The sequence below is a fragment of the Castor canadensis genome, chromosome 2 (assembly GCF_047511655.1).
Source record: "Castor canadensis chromosome 2, mCasCan1.hap1v2, whole genome shotgun sequence".
Lineage (NCBI taxonomy): Eukaryota > Metazoa > Chordata > Mammalia > Rodentia > Castoridae > Castor > Castor canadensis.
Window position 1 is genome coordinate 26,897,074 of NC_133387.1, and position 23,857 is coordinate 26,920,930.

Here is a 23,857-nt window from a genome sequence, read left to right on the forward strand (position 1 = left end):
TGGCTACCTAAATTAATCAGCTCACGTCTGAAATGTTTTCTGACTGAGTGATCCTGGTGAGTATCAATGCACCATACAGAAACCTTTTGTGCATCTCTGACCATGTATTTCCAAGGTCACTGGCAGGAGCCAGTAAATCTTACTCAATTATCAGAGTCCATCTTCTTGGTCCCTTTTACTAGGCTACTCTGTATTATAACATTTCTCACATCAAGTTGTAACATGTTCATGTTTACATGTTGTGTTGTTCACTAAGAGCTCCTCCAGACCAGGCACTGTGACTTATTCATTTTTTAGCTTCAGATTCCAACAGAGCACTCAGAATGTAGTAAGAGCTCAATTAAGCTCCAGAAGTGATGGCAGGTATGCCTGACTTATGGGGGGAAAGAAACCTACTGCATTTTGGGAGGATATTAGCAAATGAAATTTTTGCCCAATTTGAACCAACTAGACCTAAAAGCATTTTTAAAAACTATTCATATATTTTTAAGTTTTATTTTTATTATTCCCATATTATTAACTTCACCATCACTATTCTTTTATCCCTATTCTTACCTTCTTCACTTTCCCTCCTTCTTCTGTGCTATAATCCATTATTCTCCCTCCCAACTACTCTTTCTGCCCCTTCACACCCACTCTTCACTCCCCCTCCTATCCTTCCCTATCCTGTCACCACAATACCCCTCCCTCCTACACACTCATCACCCACTGACTAGCCTACTGTACCAACTGTATACAACCCCAGGCCCCTGAAATCCCTGACACAAGCACCCTCCACTACAACAAAAATATACCCAAATACGCACAAGGGCCACAAAACCCAGCAGCTCCCATACCTCTTCTCCCACCCACCAACCCCCCTTTTTAGTACCGCCTTTATAAATTCCCCAAAATCTATAACTAACCTAATAACTATCACCCACCCCAACTACCATTATTTATAGATATTATCATCAAGGGGTTTTCAATGTAATATGTAAACAAGTGGTCTGGCATTGAACCTGTGAATTTGTTATGCCATATCACACCTTCAGGCCAGGAACAGAAAGAGCACATCAACCAAGGTAACAACCAAGTCAGTCTCAAGACAAAAATTAAATCAGGGAAAGAAAACAGGCAATCAGAACCACCAACTAGCCTATCAAAACATAGTTGCACAGCACCAAGTGGAGTGATGGGAAGAAAAAGGCATGGAAACCACTCTCCTCAAAAAAACAATTTAATACAAGATTCAGGGGGAAATGAAGAAAATAGACACCCAGTTACTGACCTCAACAAAACAATGATAAATGTCACTAACGAGCCCAGTGACACCCACATAAAAACCTTCAAAGAAGAAATTTTGGAAGATATCACCAAGAAATTCATGGAGAAGATACTAGACATGGTTAACCAGAATGAACAACATGCACTCAAGAAATTTTGAGACACCAAAAATAGACAACATGAGAAGACACAGAAACAAATAAAGGAACTCAGAGAGACTTCAACAAACACCAAAGTGAAACAAAGGACACTATAAAAAGGGAGATATATGAGTTAAAGATGACAACACAAAACATAAGAGGAGTTGAACAAAGATATGGAAAACCTCAGAAAAAAGAATCAAACAGAAATCCTGGAAATTAAAAAGTCCCTTTACTCAAACAAAAAACACAGTAGAAGGCCACTCCAGCAGACTAGAACAAGTGGAACACACAATCTCAGAGCTTGAAGATAAAATGAAATTAAAAAAAAAAACAGAAGAAATCTTAGTTAAACAACTCAAGAGCTATGAAAAGAACTCAGTGACTCCATCAAAAGATAATTTCATCAAAAGTGACTGTCATCAAACCTGAGACTCATGGGCAGTGAAGAAGGAGAAGAGGTGCAAGCCAAAGGAAACATAATATATTCAATAAAATACTAACAGAAAATTTCCCAAATCTTGAGAAAGTTTTGTCCATTCAGATACTGGAAGCCTCCAGGACACCAAACAGACTTGACCAAAATAGAACCTCCTCATGGCATATTATCATTAAGACAACAAGCATAGAAAACAGAAATAATATTGAAGGCTGTAAGAGAGAAAAAACAAATAACATACAAAGGTAAACCCATCAAAATAACAGAGATATCTCAATGGAAACCTTAAAAACAAGATGGGCATGGAGTGAGGTATTTCAGGCACTGAATGAAACTAACTTCAAACCTACGATACTCTACCCAGCAAAACTATCATTCAAAATTGATGGAGCAATAAAAATCTTCCACGATAAATAGAAACTAAAACAATATATGACCACCAAGCCACTACTACAGAAGATTCTTCAAGGAATTCTGCACACAGAAGATGAAAGCAAACAAAACCATGAGAGGGCAGGAGGTATTAAACCACAGGAGAAGAAAAGACAAGTATCAGAGTGTAGCATTGATTCAGCTGCACACACTCAAATCCTGAAACAACAAAAACAGCTAAATGGCAAGAATCACCACATACCTGTCAATATGAACACTGAATGTCAATGGACTCAACTCCCCCATCAAAAGACACCATTCAGCAAACCTGATTAAAAAGGAAGATCCAACAAATCTGTTGTTTACAAGAGACCCATCTTATTGATAGAAATAAACACTGGCTTAGAGTGAAAGGCTGGAAGAAGATTTACCAAGCCAGTGCACCCCCGAAAACAGGCAGGAGCAGCAATACTTATATCAGACAAAGTAGACTTCAAACCTACATTGGTCAAATGAGATAAAGAAGGACACTTCATACTAATAAAAGGGGCAATACATCAAAAGGAAGTAACAATTATCAACCTATATGCACCCAATGTCAGTGCACCCAATTTCATCAGACATACACTAAAGGACTTAAAAACACATATAGATTCCAACATATAGAGGTGATACCCCTCTATCACCAATAGATAGTCATCCAAACAAAAAATCAACCAAGAAATATTAGAAATAAATGACACCATAAACCAAATGGATCTAACTGATGTCTGCAGACTATTTAATCCAACAATGGCACAATATACATTCTTGTCAGCAGCCCATGGAACTTTCTCCAAAATAGATCATATCTTAAGGCACAAAGCAATTTTCAGCATGTATAAGAAAATAGAAATAACCCCTGCATTCTATCTGATCACAATGCATTAAAACCAGAATTCAACAACAAAAACAACATCAGAAAATACACAAATAATTTTAGGCAGAATAACACATTGCTCAATGTTCAGTGGGTCATAGAAGAAATAAGACAGGAAATTAAAAGTTTCCTGGAAGCTAATGAAAATGAAAACACTACCTACCAGAACCTATGGTTCACAGCAAAGGCAGTCCTAAGAGGAAAGTTTGAGCCATTGAGTGCTTATTTTAAAAGGACAGAAAGATCTCAAATAAACAACCTAATGCTACATCTCAACCCCCTAGAAAAACAAGAACAAGAAAAACCCAAAAGAAGCAGAGGAGAGAAATAATAAAAATAAGGGCCAAAATTGATAAAATAGAGACCAAAATAACCATACAAGGAATCAATGACACAAAGAGTTCTTTGAAAAATAAAGAAGATTGACAATCCCCTGGCAAACCTGACTACAATGAGGAAGGAAAAAACCCAAATTAGTGAAATCAGAAATGAAAAAAGAGAGACAACAACAACACTCAGGAAATCCAGGGAATCATAAGAGACAACCGTGGAACCTATATTCCAATAAATTGGAAAATATTTAAGAAATCAAAAAATTTCTAGATACTTATGACCATCCAAAACTGAACCAGGAGGATATTAACCACCTAAAAAAGATCTATAACATGTAATGAAATTGAAGCAGCAATAAAGAGTCTCCCAAAAAAGTAAAGTCCAGGACCTGACAGATTCTCAGCTGAATTCTACCAGACCTCCAAAGAAGAACTAATACCAACACTCCTTAAACTTTTTCATAAAATATAAGGGGAATGAACACTGCCTAACTTATTCTATGAATCCAGCATTACACTAATCCCAGAATTAGATAAGGACACATCCAAAAAGGAGAACTACAGGCCAATCTCCTTAATGAACATCTATGCAAAAATCCTCAATAAAATAATGGCAAACCGAATCCAACAGCATATCAGAAAGATCATCCACCATGATCAAGTTGGCTTCATCCCAGGGATGCAGGGATGACTCAACATACACAAACCAATAAATGTAATACAGCACATTAACAGAAGCAAAGAAAAAAACCACTGATCATCTCAATAGTTGTACAAAAAGCCTTTGATAAGATTCAACACCACTTCATGATAAAAGCTCAGCCCTATGACAACTAGGAATAGAAGGATTGTACCTCAACATTATAATGGCTGAATATGACAAATTTGGCCAGCATCATACTTAATGGAGAAAAACTGAAACCATTTCCCCTAAAGTCAGGAATGAGACAAGGATGCCCACTCTCCCCACTCCTATTCAACATAGTCCTAGAATTCCTAGCCAGAAAAATAAAGCAAGAAGAAGAAATAAAAGCAATATAAATACATAAAAAGATAGTCAAAGTATGTCTACTTGCAGATTACATGACCCAAAAAACTCCACCCCAAAACTAGACATCATAAACAGCTTCAGCAATTTAGTATGATACAAAATGAACTTACAAAAATCAGTAGCTTTTGGATACACCAACATTGAAAAACTGAGAAAGCATATAGGAAAACAACTCTATTTATAATATCCCCCCAAAAAAATCAAATACCTAGGAAGGAATTTAACAAAGGATGTAAATGACCTCTACAAGGAGAACTACAAATGAATGAAGAAAGAGATCAAGGAAGACTACAGAAGATGGAAAGATCTCCCATTCTCATGGATTGGCAAATCAACACAGTAAAAAATGGCAATACTACCAAAAACAATCTACATGTTCAATGCAATTCCCATTAAAATCCCAATGACATTCATCACAGAGATTTAAAAACCTACCCTAAAGTTCACTTGGAAACACAAAAGACCACGAATAGCCAAGGCAATACTGAGCAAAAAGAGAATGCTGGGGGTATCACAATACCTGACTTCAAACTATACTACAGAGCCATAGCAATAAAAACAGCATGGTACTGGCATGATTTCATTCTTCTTTGTGGCTGAATAAAATTCCATTGTGTATAAGTATACAATTTTACTCAGCTGCAAGAAGAATGAAATTTTGTCATTTGCAAGTAAATGGGTGGAACTGGAGAACATTATCTTAAGTGAAGTTAGCCAGGCTCAGATGGCCAAAAATTGCATGTTCTCCCTCCTATACAGATTACAGACCTAAAACAAATGCAGTAATACTATTGGACATGGGACATACACTAAGAGGAGAATGCACACAGGAGGAATGGGGAAAGGGAGGGAAACCTAAAACTTGAATGTGGTTGATGTGCTCACCGTAGAGGAGTGAATAAAGTTATCTTAAACTGGCAGAGGCCACTATGGGAAGGGGACCAGAAAGTAGTGAAGAGGTCTGGTAGAAATGAACCAATGTGAGTTTCAATACACAAGTGCATGGAAACAATGCTAGGAATCCCTCTGTATAGCTGTCTTTATCTCAAACTAGCAAAAATGCTGTCTTTCTTATTATTTCCTATGCTTTCTCAACAAAATTGGAGAAGAGGGCAGAACAGGTTCTGCCTGGAAGCGGGTTGGGAAGTGTTCAGGGGGGGATTGGAGAGGTGGCCCAAACAATGTATACACATGTAAGTAAGTCTTTTATGTATTATTCACTGTGATCACTCATTGTTGAAAAGTGTCTCACACACAGTAAGTACGCAAAAAACACTTGTTGAATAATTGAAGAAGGGCAGATGTGACTAATGTCCCACCCCATGTAATTTTGCAATTAATTCCTAAACATACTTAATAATTCTGTACTGGGCTTAGTTAAAATTCCAGTACTATATTTTAGAATCCAGAATGTGTAAAAAATTTAACCAATGCTCATTTTGATCCCAAACTCTCATTTTGTAATGAATTTCCCTGGCAATGGGCTTGAAAATATGAACTTTCTCTTCTCTCAGATTTTTTTCGTATTGGGCATGTGGACCTCTTAAGGGCATTTGAAACCTTCCTGTCATATTGTTGACCTCAGTATCTGGAAACCTAGTTTGAAATTGCAAAAACAACTGAACATAAAAAAAAATCCTGTAACACTCTACAAAAAATAATTGACATAAGTACATAATTGCCATAAGTACAAATGCACATTGCATGCTAATAAAATGTCTTTAATCCTAGTCAGGTGTTCCTTGTTGCTTTGATCTTATAGATTCACTTCATGGATAATTCTGGGCTGTCTCACATCTCCTGTTTCTACTGTTGTTCTCTCTCCTCTTCTCATTCATTTCCCATCTCACATCTCTTCTCACTCTGTCCTCTTCCAATCCCTTTCATACTTCTTGCTTTAATTTTTTTCCCTAAATCTTTTCCATTTACTGTACCTATGTTTCCTTAGTCACTTCAGATTCACAAGAGTGGGAAGCGACTTCAGTTCTAGCCTGTTGTGGGCATGTGTTTGCCTTCTAATCCCATTGGCTGGAATCTCTTGTAAGAGATATCATCTTGTTATGTTTGGTGAATGTATTTGAGGGTCTAGAAATAATGTAGGTAATTATGACTTATTGGAAGTGAGTTACTTTTTTGTAAATTTGATTTTAAACAATTTACAGCTAAGATATTCTCTGGAGAAAAAAATGATGTTGCGTGCCATTTAATTCCTTTATGATAACCCATTTGGCCAGCATCCTCTCAATCTTCAGAGGTACAAGGAGCACACATAAGAGGAAGTCACATAACTTACAAAGTGTCACATAGCTGGTAAGAGAAGGGCCAGAAACCAGAAAATTTGCCCCAACAGGTGAGATTTGTAACTCCCACACCAGTCTATTTTTCTGCAAGGATCTTTGGTTCCTGTTGACCTGTGGCTGTGTTGGCCCAGTGTGAACCTTAATGCTGGGAGCCTGAGCCAGTCAAATCCACATTCAGAGCATCAACAACTCCCTGAGAGCAGACATGGAGTCTGGCAGGGGAAGGGTCCTCTGTGCGCAGGTGCTTTTCATAGTGGATTGATTGTCTCTGTGGCTGCCCTGTGTGTGGGGGGGTCACATTGAGTGCATGCCTCTTCTGTACTGGGAATTCCATTCACACATTGCACTGCACAGCCCCTTTAAGAGTCACATGGGCTGAAGGATTGTGAGTTTGAGCTCAGCTTGAGCTACATAGCATATGTAGCAAGACCCTGCCTCAAAAAAAAAAAAAAAAAACAGAGTCCACATGGCATTTGATGGAGGACAAAGTATAAAATGTTTGAGAGTCACGGTGAGAGAGAAAAAATGAAAATATATTTAAGTGTAATTTTATTCTTTTAATCCATGTTGGTAAAAATAACACTTTTATAGTAATATGTGAGATAAGTCTTCCTTTTCACAAAGTGTACTTTTGAGCTGACAAACTTAAACAATTTCATCACACTGTGCTCTTTTCTGCTAAATCCCAGTTGTACATCACATGAGGAGGTGAAAATATTGTTACAAGAGGTGTGATTACACATATTTGAATCTTAGAGCAAATTTTGCTCAACTACTGCTAAAGGACCAATTACATTCGGCTAAATTGTTATTTTACTTTTTTCTTCAGAAATATGGAATGAAGTGATGGCAAGGGTATTTAGGTTGGGGAGGTCATGTGATTCCATTGTCTTAAAAATTCCAAATCCTGGTTATTTTGTTTTGCTCATTGCTCCTTATCTAAAGGTACACTTGTAAAAAGTTACAATAATTGAATGGCTATATCACATTTCTATTAGCTCAAAATGGTCAGTGAAGGACAATTTTCAGCCTAAAATTTTAACCAGTAATTTTAATTCAATAGTCTAGTTATTTTCTTTGGTAATTGATAAAGTGGTAATTTTGTTTGCATATTTGATTGTGTAAAGTTTTATCATGTGGATCTGTCAAGTTATTGGAGGCTTGATCAGATTTACAAAGGACTTAATTTGATGGAAATTGTGAGACAACTTGAAATACCGATAATAGTCATGTTGATTTTATTTATTTATTTTAGTTAGTTAGTTAGTTAGTGGTGTAACTGGGGTTTGAATTTAGGACTTTGTGCTTGCAGGGTTGATGCTCCACTACTTGAGTCATACCTCCAGTCCATTTTATGCTGGTTATTTTGATTTTTTTAATTTTTAATTTTTTTATTGCTGTGTTGGGTGGGGGTACGTTGTGACATTTACAAAAGTTCTTACAATATATCAAATATATCATATTTGAATTCACCTCTCCATCATTCACCTTTATACCTCCTTCCCTGATTCCTAGAATAGTTTCAATAGATATCATTTTTCATTTATATACATGTGTATAGAGTATTTGCACCACATTTACCTTCCCACATGGGGTCTTGAAAACTATTTGCTTGGGCTGGCCTTGAACCACAACCCTCCTGATCTCAGCCTCCCAAGTAGCTAAGATTACAAGTCTAGCACCAATGCATGGCTAGTCATGTTGATTTTAAAACATTATATTTATTATTATATACACAGGTTTGTAAGTAATTTAATCCTAATAAATTAATCCTCAATTTCTATCACAGTTGGAACTCAGTGCTCTGGCATTGTTTCTTGTTTTATTTTTTCCTACTACATTATTAATAGAGATTTTTTGTCTTACAAATAAGTAATAACCAAATTGACAATTCTTTGTCTTTTTAGATTGTTTTAACAAAACTTCTCTATTGAAATACCAGGGATTTTTCTGAGCCTAATGCTCTTATTCGTGTTGGTTACAATTCCAAGTTTGTACTGTTTCTGGAGACTAGCTTTCTTTGTGCTGTAAGTATCCTTGGAATTTTAACAATAAAAAATAAAATTCTTCTAATTCTTTGACTTATTTTAGAGATAGAATATCTTTACTTTTCTATAAATTTCAGTTTTCATATGTGGTGAATTCCCTTTCTAGATCTCTGTTAGTAAGTGACCTATTGTTCCCACTTCTGAGACGGTCTTAGGCAGGTGGCCTCTAGCTCTCAGTCCCTGAGGGATTGGCCCTAGCTGCAAAGAGCTGCCTTTTGTAAGGCCAGCTCCCTCTTCCCAGGATGTTCCACATTCAGTGATTGATTGTACTTGTCAGGATCCTTTGGACAAACCAACTACACGCATACATATATATGAAGAGAATTATTATAAGGTATTTACTTGCAGAATTATGGAGACTAAGAAGTTCCACTATTTGCCATCTACAAGCTAGAGATCTAGGAGAGTTCATGATGTAGTTTAAAGACCTGAGAACCAGAAGCACTGAGGGCAAGAGAAAATATAATATTCTACTTTGAGCAGTCAAACCAAGTTAATTCAACCTTATTCCATATTTTTGTTCCATTCCAGCCCTGATGTATTGGATGATGTGAGCTGACACTGTGGAGGACCATTTCTTTTACTTAGTTCACCAATTCAAATGATAATCTCTTCTAAAAACATCCTCATAGACACAGTCAGAAATGATGTTTAACCAGCTATTTTAGAAATCCATGGCCCTGTCAAATTGACACATAAAATTAATACATTTTATACTGATTGATATGGAAGTGGAATGGTCTGGCCTTTGTGGTAAGTGTCAATGAAACTCTGAAGGCCATTTTAGCCTGAGGCCCCTGTGCTATTGGGAGCCTGTCATTGGGACTCAGCTAGTTGGAGTTCTTTTTGTTTAATGTTTTTTTTGATATGTGATAGTTGTATAGGGGAGTTTGTTGTGACATTTCTATATATGCATAGGTGGACTTCTCTGCCCAATATTCCTTGCTTTTGAGCCCTTCACAGGTTAGATGCTAAAGGCAAGTTTTATACATTTCAAACTGTTTCTGAAGGTCTACTTTAGAGGGAGCCCAATCTATAACTGTATTATCTCAGCATTTCAGATTTTAACTCTTAATAAGGTATAGTGAGCATACGTTTGTTTATTTATTTATTGTTATCAGTACCATGAAATTATTTTAATATCATTTCTTCCATGACCAAATATACAAAGATAATGGAAGTAATAAATTCTGCTATGGATATGGGCAGATATATCAAAATCCACTTGTTGAATTTTCTTTAAATAGTTATCTAGAGAAACCATCTGAAGAAAAGCAGGGTATGCTTTCACAGGAGCACTTTTGTGGGAGGACCTATCATGCTTTAGGTGCAAGTGTGCCAGGATAGAAATGTCATATATTACATTTCTCACATTTTTAATCTCTTTTCCTTGGTAGAAAGTGCTCTTGTACAACACCATATAGCATACAAATATCCACAGGAAGGAACACTTCTGCCACAATGATAGGGTGTTTCTCTTAAGTAAGTGACAGTGCCTTGTGCTTTTCTTATGACATGCTCTGTATGAAGATCTTTTATCCCCTTTTCTAGTGATAAATAAAGAAGAGAGATTTATGTGTATTCAGATTAATTTTCAAGTTCCTGGATATTACAATATACTTTGTTATACAATTTTTTTCTTGTTTATTAGTGATTTTCATGAGCCATCTCTAAGTCAGATAATGTCTTTTGTGGGGTTGATGGTACTAAGGGTTGAACTCATACTTGCTAAGCAGGTGCTATACCACTTGAGCCACCTTACCAGCCCTTTTTGTGCTGGTTATTTTGAGATAAGAGTCTCACTTTATGCTCACTAAGGTCTAGACTTTGGTCCTCTTGTTTGTGCTTCACCAGGTATATGGGATGACAGGCATGCCACTGCCTCCAGTAATTGGTTGAGATGGTGTCTCAGAAATGTTTGCCCTGGCTGACTCCAACCTCTGTCCTCCAGATCCCCACATCCAAAGTTGCTAGCACGACAGGCTTGAACCACTGAGTCCCTGGCTGTTTATCTCAAGCTGGCCTCCAATTTGCAAGCAATCTTCCTGTGTTAGTCTATCTAGTGCTGGGATTATATGCCTACACCACCATACTTGGCTCAGATTATGTCTTTTGACAGCACTGTCCTATTCATTTCTTCTTCTCAGTCCCCATTGTAGAGGTCTGAATTTCCATCTTTTCTGGGATTCTCTGTAAAATCAATCTGGAGCCCATGTCTGCCTCTTACTGTGTGCATACCTTCCATAGTTCAGTGACCACATGCTGATGTGGTAGACTGTCACAGCATTTATCTTCCACAGTTTATTTCCAATTTGTATTATATCAGTCTAATTGTTTTCTCAGAGACTGAGTCCTTAACCTGAGCCAGTTCCACACTGAAGGCCCTCAGTGCAAAAACAGAGTTTTGGAAGCAGGAAGAGTAGGGAGCATAAATAACTCATAAGCTCAGTTCTGCAAGAACTCAGAGCCTGAGATGTTGGGTCTGCTGGTTCCTGCCATACTCTGTGATCATGGTGAGGGTGGGAGTGAGTGGGTGGGGCTTGGTGGTACAGGCCCCAGGTAGCCAAGCCTAAGGGGCCCTGGCCAAACCCAGTGCAGATGCTTCCATGATGTAGGCAGACTCAAATGTTTAAATGAAGCAACATGTACTTGGTTCTACAATAACTTTTACACCATAATTGCCCCAGTATACTTTAATGGTTTGGGGCATTCTATTATTTTAAAGAGTTAAATCCTAATTTTCAATTCAAATCTTTGAAATGCTTATGGACTATTGTTGATTAAGTCTTGGATTCTTGTGGTAGGAATTGGGAAGGCGAATTTAAGTAACTATTCCCATTCTCTTACCTTGAAACTACCCTCATCAAACATAATCATTTTATCTATTTGCATAAGAAAGTAAACAATATCACTTCTCAAAATTCAAGATATCTCATACTATGCAAAGAATGATGAAGTGTTCAAGAATCATGTCTGCCAAAAATCCCATGTTTTAGATCTGAACACCAGCTATTTTCTATATCTATGTGAATGGTATTGCTTGTCTAGCTATCATTATTATAATGATAATTATTATTATTAACAGTGATAATGTGCCACATTTGTATAAAACTTTAGTCTTTTTTAAGAAGAAATTCAAATGGCCAAAAAACACGTGAAAAAATGCTCACCATCTCTAGCAATAAAGGAAATGCAAATTAAAACCACATTAAGATTCCACCTCACCCCTGTTAGAATAGCCATCATTAGCAACACCACCAACAAGTGTTGGCGAGGATGTGGGGAAAAAGGAACCCTCTTACATTGTTGGTGGGAATGTAAACTAGTACAACCACTCTGGAAAAAAATTTGGAGGCTACTTAAAAAGCTAAACATTGATCTACCGTTTGATCCAGCAATACCACTCTTGGGGATGTACCCAAAAGACTGTGACACAGGTTGCTCCAGAGGCAACTGCACACCTATGTTTATTGCGGCACTATTCATAATAGCCAAGTTATGGAAACAGACAAGATGCCCCACTACTGATGAATGGATCAAGAAAATGTGGTATCTATACACAATGGATATTTATGCAGCCATGAAGAAGCACGAAATGTTATCATTTGCTGGTAAATGGATGGAATTGGAAAACATCCTTCTGAGTGAGGTTAGCCTGCCCCAAAAGACCAAAAATCATATGTTCTCCCTCATATGCGGACATTAGATCAAGGGCAAACACAACAAGGGGATTGAATTTTGATCACAAGATAAAAGTGAGTGCACACAAGGGAGATACGAGGATAGGTAAGACACCTAAAAAATTAGCTAGCATTTGTTGCCCTCAACACAGAGAAACTAAAGCAGATACCTTAAAAGCAACTGAGGCCTATAGGAAAAGGGGACCAGGAACTAGAGAAAAGGTTAGATAAAAAAGAATTAACATAGAAGGTAACACACATGTACAGGAAATCAATGTGAGTCAACTCCCTGTATAGCTATCCTTATCTCAACTAGCAAAAACCCTTGTTCCTTCCTATTATTGCTTATACTCTCTCTTCAATAAAATTAGAGATAAGGGCAAAATCGTTTCTGCTGGGTATCGAGAGGGTGGGGGAAGAGGGAGGGGGTGGAGTGGGTGGTAAGGGAGGGGGTGGGGCCGGGGGGGGGGAGAAATGTCCCAAGCATTGTACGCACATATGAATAATAAAAAAACAAAACAAAAAAAAAACACTTTAGTTTTTTTAATTGGGTCCTTACAACATTCCCAGGAAATATCATGAATCTTGTCACAGAGATGAGAGACTAGTTCAAGTTTGTACTGGACCTACCCTCAGGTCTTTGGACACTAAGTCTGTTTGCTTCCCCACTTCATCTTCTCTCTGCACTAGCAAATAAGTACATACAAACCATTCATCTCTCAGGTGTGAGACATCAGTTCACTCAGTCATGAGTCTCATCTTCCTAAAGAAGTAAAAAATTATGAAATGATATTGTTTACAAATTTTCCCTTGTTTTATAATGCCACCCGATAGAGGAATAAACTAAGGCCTAGTGTTTTTTTTAATTCACAGTACCTTGATAAAAAATAGTCTGGGGAGGCAGAGCACAGTTCAGTGAAAACTTCTTCTGTATTATTATGGCCCATATCTTTTTTTACTTCTATTAATGGCACATATTTTTAAACATTTGTATGCAGCCAGTTTTTTCTCTGTTTGGCTGAGAGTTCTGTGAAAGCAAGACTGTCTCATTTCTATTTCTCTATCTCAGCACTGTCTGTTTTAAGTCTTGCATTTATTCATTCAACAAATATTGTTTGAAATCCCTATGTACCAAGCATGGTGATAGGTATTGGAAGTATGGCAATAAATGTGAAAGACAAGGTTTGGCAGTCATGGAGTTTTAGTTGAAGGAGAGAGGGGGAAAAAGATAACAAAGCACAATTATTGTGGTTGATGCAGTCCAAAAGTAGAAGACCAGTATCTCAGGAAGGTCTTCTGAGGACATGCAATTGCAGAGATGATTGGAAAGTTTTGAGTTTAAAGTGATATCTACTGAAGCTTAAGTCACTTTTACAATCTGCCAAAGTCCTAAGTATCTTAATTCAGTTCTTAATACTCAGTAGAAGTACTGTATTTATGTAGCTGTCAATTAGATTTGCAAGGAACAACCTGCCGAATTTTCTAAATGAGTCTTTACATTTGCTTTATCTTATTCATCAGTGATTTGCAAACACTAAACTATTAAGCTACAGGTATAGTTAATTATGGACAGGCAAGATGATGGAAAAAAGTTTAGACTTAAGTAGTTCTGGCTTTGAATCTGTGCTCCAGCCTCTGATACCCCTGTTTCTGTTTCCTCTCCAGAAAGATGGGGATAATACCAACCTTAGAGAGTGGCTACTAGACATAGTGATAGAACCAGAGGGGTGAGACTGGCAAGGAGCAATAACTTCCATTGTAGAGTATATATAAAGTGTTCATTTCACCAAATCATCTTGAACTATTGCTGAATTATCAAAAGGAGAAAAATTATAGACTTCAGAAAATTCTGGAAAACAACCCATCATAAATTCCTTCATATAGTATTTTTCCCTAGATGTGAAGCTTTAAAAATATTTTTTTTTTGCAGCAATGGGCATGTTCGCAGAGTGGGAAACATAGAGTCCCTTGAATTGTACATAATCAGTAATATTTCAGAGTAAGATATGAACAAGTGGATTTAATGGACTAATTCTATGATGAAGGGCAATTTCTCTTATCCCTTCCACCCCAGGAGTTTAAATGTCTATTTCTTTTTTTCCCCTTAGTCTTATTATCTTTTGAATTGGTATACATTAATAATACAAGGGAGTTTCATTGAGGTAGTTCCATACATATGTACTGTGTACACAGAACAAGTTCACCCTCTCCATTATATTTCCATCCCCCCAATCTTCTCTCCCTTTTTCAGTGTTTGGTGGGTTTCATTATGGTCTCTTCAAACATATACATATAGAGTATTTCAATCCTCTTCCTCCCTCAGTATCCTTTCCTTTCTTTCTCCCCACTCCCAGTTGATTTGTCCCCACACCACCTTTCACATTCATGTCCCATTATTATTATTATTTCATGATCTTTGTCATTATTTTAAGTCTAAGTTACACAAATGAGTGAGAACATCAGATATTTGACTTCTCAAGCTTAGCATATCTTACTCAACAAAATTCAGCTAAAGACATTTTCTTTTATGAGCTGAACAATAGATGTTGGGTATTATATGGAAAACATATCTTTTTTTAGTCTTGCACGTTTGACTGAATTTCACTGGATTTTAAAACCAATTTCTAACAGTATGTAATGATCCCTTTTTTGTATGAAGTCACAGGACTATTTGGGAAAGGATGATCAATTTGTCCTTTATTACTGCATTTTGATATATTTTATGCTTATGCCTTGTGAAAAATAACAACCTTTCATTGTTACCTAAATTTTTACTCTTGTGTTCAATTATCTTGTAAGACTGCTGAGGACTGGCAACTTTTAAATAGCTATAGCTCCTGAAACATAGTAGACCACAAATGCTTATGAATGGATTAACTGTCTGTCTTTTTGAATGATATGAAGATAGAAAGTGAATGAGTTTCAGAGCTAAGGAAAGCCTCCTAATCTTCTAACTCCAATCACTAGAGAAGTAATCAGTCTCCAACTTAATAAAATACCCATAAAGTACCAAACAGCAAAATGCCATGTGTAGCAGGATCTCCCTAAGTATTTGCTTGGCTGAAATGAATTAAATGTGCTATGTCTCTTTCCAGGAAAATGCAAATTGACCAGGTTGACAAATATAAGGGAAGGAAAAGAAATCGAAAAAAAGTGAAGTGGATGTAGACTTTGATAAAATCCAATCTAGATAATACAGCATTTCACAAACAAAACTGTCCAGTAGATCCTTAAAAAATCAATCAACAAATTCAGATTAAGCCCTGTTTGGATTGCCTGTTTAGCTCACTTGAAATAGTCATAATAAAAAATTTTCCAACTTTCATTTCTTTGGCTCTGGAGTCAGTAGTAGTCTCAGAGTGATGCTGAGGATACAACACGTCTTTAATGGAATGCTTCAGTAATCATAAAGCTTTAATTAAAAGGGCAATCGTACTTTGGAACAACTGTTGTTCCCTAGAGAGTTATTATACTTTTGGTGTTGCATTTCTGCAGTTATCTAGTGTTTCCACTCTCCATGTTTGTTTGTTTGTTGATTTTTAAATAAATTATATAGAAATTTCAACATACCTCTAGACTTTGTCCCCCAAATTCTCTCAAAATATGTGATCTTCCTTCCTGGTCTCATTCACTAGCTCCCCTCCAAACCTGGTAGTTTGTTCAGAGCTCCATCAGTGCCCTTCCTATTGTTGATCTAACTCTCAGTCACCTGGTGCATCAGCACTTGACAGAATTGTAATTGCATTTCCCTTTTCTCTCCTTAGTCCAGAAACACATTTTCAGTCTGATGTTCCAGGGATACTTTAAAGACGACCTGTCTCACACTGAGATCGTTCTTTTCTTCTCCACATACCTGCTCAACTTCTTGTATTTCCCACTCGTTTAAATGGTCACAAAGGCCAAATCCGTGGAGTCATAGTTAGTGGGCTTCTGGTTGCTTCACTGCTCACATAAATAAATATAAAGCTCTGTTGATTATAACTCAGAAATTCCACCTGAGATCGGTTGGCTCCTCCCAGCACTAGTAGCATTGCCTAAGCATCATTTCCCATCACACATTCTGATAACCCCCTCCCTGGGCTCATTGGCTCCTGTTCTTTCCACTTTGAGGTGTTCTCTATATTAGCCATCCTCATCCATTTTCCTGTTATGAAATGCCATGTTTATATAGGAAACATTTTCCCATGGGTCATGAAAGATTGACAAAATAGTAACATTTAGTGAAGATCCTAAGCACTTTAACTATGCACAGTCTTCCAGGGGCCCTGCAAAGTCAAGAGTGCTCTGATCTCTGTCTACCTCTCTCTAAGCTTTATCTCCCCCTTACTCATTAATTCTACTGGCTCTTTTCTGTCCTTTACCACACTATTCTCTAGCATCCTTTCACTCTTTTGACCTCAACTAAATTATGTCACTTTAGGGTAGCTTTTCCTGAATCCTCAATCTAAATTAAATTTCTTTGTTCCTTCTTATAGGACTTGTCATAATTCATAATTATGTACTTATTATTATCATTGTTTTTCTTAAACCTGATTCACCCATGACATTTTTGAAATTTATGAAGGCAGAGGCCATGACTGTTTTATTTGCCATTGCATCCATATTTCCCACACAGTGTCTGTCAAATACTGGAGCTCAATACATATTTACTGAGGAATGAATTAATCATCACAACTGTTAATGGTCTATCAGTAGACTAGCTAACTACAGGTAGTAGCATGGCACCATCTATGGATTATAATCAGTTCCTATCTGTGAAGAGCATAGTGTAAGTTAGTAAGAGTATTTCCATTATAGAGTGATTTTGAATGTTCTCAAACTTACAAGAAAAATAAGTCTGCAGAACTCTAACATTGGTTAGTCATACATTGCTGCCATGTACATTAAGATGAAGTCTGATCATGTACTCCAGACACTGATTGTCAGCTGGCAGACATTTCTTTCTTTGTATGGCTATCTCAGTTTTCTTCCTAAAGCATAAAGCTTATCGTGTAATTCTCCTGCTTTAGAGCTTTTAATGGGTTCTTGGATAAAATCTAAATTGTTTGATGTTTTAGTCATTCAGGCTACTATAAAAATTACTGTACACTAGATGGCTTAGGAGCAAGAGAAATTTATTTTACAGTTCTGGAGGCTAGAAGTCCAAGATCAGAGTGCTAGCATGGTGGAATTCTGGTGAGGGCTCATATCTTGGTTCACTGCTGTCTTTTACTGGATCTTTTTTTAAATTATTATTATTCATTTATTTGAATGTGCATACATTGTTTGGGCCATTTCTCCCCCCTATCTCCCACCCCTTCCCTCTCCTCCCCTACCTCCTCGCTTCCAGGCAGAAACTGTTCTGCCCTTATCTCTAATTTTGTTGAAAAGAGAGTATAAATAATAATAAGAAAGACAAAGCATTTTTGCTAGTTGAGATAAAGACAGCTATACAGAGATTCCTAGCATTGCTTCCATGTACATATGTGTTATATTCTGAGTTGATTCATCTCTAACTGTCCTTTTTTCTAATTCCTGACCCCTTCTCATATTGACTTCTGTCAATTTAAAGTTTCTGTATTAATTTCTCTGTAGTGAGGACATCAAATACTATCATGTTTTGTGTTTCTTACCTATCCCCATACCTCCCATGTGTGCTCTCCCCTTATCATGTGCCCCAAGTCCAACCACATTGCTGTATTTGCCCTAGATCTAAAGTCCGCATATGAGAGAGAACGTATGATTTTTGGTCTTCTAAGCCTGGCTAACCTTGCTCAGAATGATGTTCACATGATAGATGGTACAAGGGAGCTCTCTGGGCTCTTTTAGGACACAAATTAGGACACAAATCCTATCCATGAGGGCTCCAACCTCATGACCTAGTACCATCACGCCAGGGATTAAGTTTCAGCATATGGATATTTTCTTTCTTTATTGCAGTACAAGCATGTAGCCTTATACATACTAGGGAAGTGCTCTACCACTCAACTGCACCCCTCATCCTAATATATGATATTTCATCAACAGCATTTGACATCATGAACAAATGCATTTTCAATCTGGACCTAGTTATTCTTTCCAAACTCAACCTTAGCCAATTTCTACCACAGACTGTGTCAAGATAGGTTCTTTCATACCTTGGATTCTGCCATGAATGTCCCACTTTTTTCCTGTATGGATGTATGTATGTTCTTTAAAAATCAGCTCTTCCAAGCACTTTTGTATTCCTCTTTGTAATAAGAACCTCTGTGCTCTTATTACATAGAAGACTTTGTTAATTCTCTGCTGCAACTGGGAGGAACTTCTTTCTTTTTTTCCTACCCTGGCCCAAAGGCAGAGATCTTTTTCAAAAATTTCCCTTTGTCCTCTCATTGCCTGAGAAGGAGAAGCCAAAAGAAGAGCTTTTCTTCCTTCCTTCCTTCATTCCTTCTTTTCTTCTCTCTCTCCCTCCCTCCCCCCATTTCCCTCCCACCCGCTCCTTCTTTCCATCCCTCCTTCCTTCCTTCCTTCCTTGTTTTCTTTCTTTCTCTTTCTTTCCCTCCTTCTCCTTCCCTCCCTCACTCTCTCCCTTCCCCCCTCCCCCCATTGCCCTTCCTCCCTCCCTCCTTTCTTTCTTTCTTTCTCTCTCTCTCTCTCCATCCTTCTCCTTCCCTCCCTCCCTCCCTTCTTTCCCCCCTCCCTCCTTTCCCCCCTCCCTCCCTCCCCTCATTGCCCTTCCTCCTTCCTTCCTTTCCTTCTTCTCTTTCTTCATTCCTTTCTTTCAGCTGGGATTTCTGCCATTTTGATTTTTATGGTGCAGACTATGTCAACTGAGTTCCATCTTTGGGAACTTGCTTGTGTCTCTAATAGCCTTGAAGACTGTTTATCTCATAATCTATTATTATGCTAATGCATGAGAATCTTGCTGCAATACTAGAAGCAATAAAATGAAATTAACTTTAAATGAGATATACTAGTAAATAAAAGTAGCAAAAACCCCTAGCTACTTAATAAAGGTCTCACCTATAAAACATACTCAGATTTTTTATTAATTCTACCTCTTGTCTTTTGGCGTATGTTAAATAAATCAAACCAGCTCTTCTTCCTTCCACCCCTCACCTCTCATCATGCATCTTATACATGTTGCTTTTCCTACATATATCCATAAAAATGATGTTTAAATTTGGTAAAATACTCATATGTTGATAAGTAATTGATCATGTATTACATGCATATATTATAATGCAAACAAACATGATTACTTTTTACTGAGAATAACAAGTGCTTTGAGAAACAATATCCTGTACTGAACCATGTTCTTTTAAAAAACAGTTAATTTCATTAAGTGTTAATTCAATAAGTGCTCTTTCTTAGTCACCTTTTTTTTTTCAATAGGTGGTGTTTGCATTGCTCAATCACAGAAAATCCCACGTGAACCGAGACCTGGAGAATTTGAAAAAATTATCAAACGCCTGCTAGAAACACCTAATGCTAGAGCAGTGATTATGTTTGCCAACGAGGATGATATCAGGTACTCATTATTTTTCTTCTGTATATAGGATCAGATTTGTCCCACATCCTTTTCAAACATATTTCATGTTCAATGTAAAGTCTTATGAGATTTCACCAGAATTGCCTCCTTCCTTTGCAATTATAGACTGCTTTCTGCTACAAACACAATGACCTCCATTTTACATGTCTGAAATGCCTATAGAGTAAAACCAGGGACTGAGTGAGATGAGCTAAATAAAAATGATAGACAGAATGATGGGAACAAGGTTAAGGATAAGGCTAATTAACATGCACTGCAGTTAAAGTCTCTGTTGTATTTCCTTTAGGAGATGATAAGACTCAAGCAGTCAGAATGATTGACTAATTGTTTAACAGTGACTACTGAGTGTATTTAATTTCATAAAGCTGGTTGTGTTAGTCTGCTTCTGTTGCTGTAACTAAATGCCACAGAATGAGTAATTTATAAAGAAAAGTTTATTTAGCTCATGGTTCTAGAGGTTCAAGAGCATTGTTCCAGTTTCTGCCTCATGTCTGTTGAGGGAATTCTGCTGGGTCAAGACATGGTGGAAGTTTTTATGAGGAAAGACAGAATTGTAGTGTTTCTTGATTAATGTGGTATGCTTTATTTCTTTTTATCCCTATAGGAGGATATTGGAAGCAGCAAAAAAATTAAATCAAAGTGGTCATTTTCTATGGATCGGTTCAGATAGCTGGGGTTCCAAAATAGCACCTGTCTATCAGCAGGAGCAGATTGCAGAAGGGGCTGTGACAATTTTGCCCAAAAGGGCATCAATTGATGGTAAGAATGCACCATGGAGAATTTGTTTCATTCCAGTTGAATCAAAATTCAAAGCAAAACTAGAATATTAGAATAAAATGAAAAGTACTCGTTATTAATGACTGAATAAATGGTTTAGTTCTGATGACAGAATTGTCATTTCAATAACTATATAACCTAGCATGTTTTAAAGTGTACCTACTAGACTTTTACTTTAAGAAAGAGAACTATAATTGGTGTTAGATACTTCCATTATGCTAGTAATTGGATTCTAATTCTGTATATTTCCGTTGTCATACATGAAGGTTATACAGTTGAAGGGAAAGTGCTTGACTAATAAAAACTGAATATAAGATACTAGGTTGACCCTGTTGATAATAAACTCAGCAGGAAAGATCTGTGAAACAGGCTTTCAAATCTTTTTCTAATAGTATTGACTGTGACTAAAATTCTTACCTTTAACATTATCCTTTGGAGTTGGGCATTTTTTCCAAGTGTTCTCCCTTAATTGAGGTAGTTCCCTGAGAAAGCCAATGCTCTTTACCCATGACTCCATAGATTATATTAGCACTGATTGCATAATTGAATTAGTTGAAAGTGGAACATATAGGGCAGATACATTTTTGGCTATACCAGGGGTTGAACTCAGGGCCTCCCAATTGCTAGGCAAGCATTCTACCAATAGAACCATGCCCTCAACTCTTCTTACTTTAATTATTTTTCAAATAGGGACTCATGTTTTTACCCCAGCCAGCTTGGACCACGATTCTTCTGTTAACACCTTCTGCATCTCCAGGATGGCAGGTGTGCACCACCACACATGTGGTTGAGATGGGGATCTCAATAACTTTTTGCCTCAGGTAGTCTCAAACCACAATTCTCCTGATCTCTGCTTCCAGAGTAGCTGGCATTATGTACCTGGAAAAATGAATGTTGAAGTAGGTAGAAACATAGCAAAGTCTGGTACATTGATCCATGCTAGAAGAGAGAGAGAGAGAAAAAAAAATTAGACAACTCTGAGTTAGAATCTGCATATCCAGGATCTAGCATGAGGCTACTAGTTGCTGCTCTGGGAGGTGTAGAGTAGAAAGAGAAGTTATAAGGAGGATACCAATGATAGACTTTCTTGTTTTACTCATCTCTAGAACCAGGTGCTGAGTTTGGGGATGGAGACACTGCCTACTGATCTTTCTTGGCTTTTGCCATGAAATAAATCATTATTTCTGGCTCTTCCTCACTTGCTTATATATATATATATAGTAATATATAGTAATTATATATACTGTATATAATATATGTTTCATACAATGATTGCAACATAATATCTACTTCAAAAGTTCTGGAAGTATTTAAGTTTTATTTAAAACTATTGAAAGTCATACCTTTCTTCTTTAATAGGATTTGATCGATATTTTAGAAGCCGAACTCTTGCCAACAATCGAAGAAATGTGTGGTTTGCAGAATTTTGGGAAGAGAATTTTGGATGCAAGTTAGGATCACATGGAAAAAGAAACAGTCACATAAAGAAATGCACAGGTAGTGACTTAAATCTTTTCCTGGTTGTTTTAACATTACCTGATAAATGAAATATTTTTCTATGTGACTTATAACAAAAGCATCTTGATGTTCTTATACCTCTTGTTATAGTTTCTCAGCAGGGCACAACAGGCACTGATCATTCAACAAATTTAAGTTTGTTTGTTGGTTCTTACAGTCAATCAACAAGTATTTATTAAGCATACACCATGGGTGCAGCACTGGGCATTTCAATTGTATGTGAGTAACATTTATTAAGTGTCTACTTTGGGAAAAGCAATTTATTAGGTTTGATGGGATATAGGCAAATAAACAGGATGCAGTATTGCTCTCCAGGAGTTCAAAATGTAGTGAGAGTGATACAGCATAAGTTGCTATAGGACAAGTGTTTTTCAATTATTTCAGTGCATGTCCACCATAATACTGTTTTTCAGCCAGCATAGCAAATATCCTGGAGCAACTAAGATTTTTGATACTTTTATTTTCTGTAGCTTGTGCTTAAAAATAACAATGATATTGAATGTTCATTTTTAATGTAAGAATAATCTACATTTATTCATAGATAATAAGACTGTGTACATAGAAACAACTATGGAATTTAAAAAATTACTTAGTACTAAGTAGTAAATTTAACAAGGCCACAGATACAAAGGTCAATATAAACATCTATTTTTAATATATAAATTAGAAACTAAAACATTGAAAACAATATCTAAAAATAATGTTCATAGCAAGATGAAAAAATATAAAATATTAGGGATAATTTTAACAAAGATGCATAAATCCTTTCCACTTAAAACTACAAAGCTTGAACATGTGTTTTATAAACCATCCACTCCTTCACCTCACCCTTTACCCACATATTTCAATTTGTCCTCCTTTCCCTCTATCTCACTTCCTTTGGAAATAGCTGCTTGAAGAAAGATGTTACATGCTAGAATAGACTTATAATTGGAGAAAAATGAAGATGTGAAAGTAGGTGTCACACAGAAAAGGAAACTGAATTCGGGATTCTGAGCCAAGCACTATTCAGTATCTGGGGTGAATGAAGAAAAGATTCGTGCTCACAAGGCTGGCATTCCCATGTGAGGGGACAGATATTCAATAAGTAAACATGAAAATGAACATATACTTCCAATGCTGAGGTGAGTTTAGAGAAATAAAACAGAGTAAATGTGAAAGAGGGACCCAGCAGAATTGGGAGAGAGGATGACAATTAGTTCATGTGACCTGAGGACGATTCCATTCTCCCAGGCAGTGACACTTGAGATGAGATTATGTTATCATGTAAGGTTTGCAGTCATATGAAGATATGATAACAGTACATTCCAGTATCTTGGGCCAGGATGAGATGCTTTTGTTTAAAGTCTAGAAAAAAAGAGCTGGAGTGAGAGAGCATGATTGAAAGGGAGGTTGATGGCAAATGTAACTAAAGAAATAAGTCAAGAATAGGCTTGAAGTTTTTTCTAGAAGTTCCAGAGTTGAGGAATTTGGACTTTACCCTACCTATAGAGAAGAATGACTTG

The 23,857-nt window shown here is 36.9% G+C and overlaps 1 protein-coding gene and 1 pseudogene across 3 annotated transcripts in view; one reads left to right on the forward strand and one right to left on the reverse strand.

The window, feature by feature from the left end:
- Nucleotides 1–23,857, forward strand: part of Grm8 (glutamate metabotropic receptor 8) — a 767,244-nt gene that overhangs the window by 302,660 nt on the left and 440,727 nt on the right. For all 3 annotated transcript variants that reach the window (XM_074063968.1, XM_074063975.1, XM_074063963.1), the window contains exons 4-6: nt 19,901–20,036; nt 20,662–20,816; nt 22,194–22,331. In XM_074063968.1, the coding sequence (XP_073920069.1) occupies nt 19,901–20,036; nt 20,662–20,816; nt 22,194–22,331 (429 nt within the window). The remainder of the gene's footprint in view (nt 1–19,900; nt 20,037–20,661; nt 20,817–22,193; nt 22,332–23,857) is intronic.
- LOC141416826 (NADH dehydrogenase (ubiquinone) complex I, assembly factor 6-like) lies at nt 6,959–11,297 on the reverse strand (annotated as a pseudogene).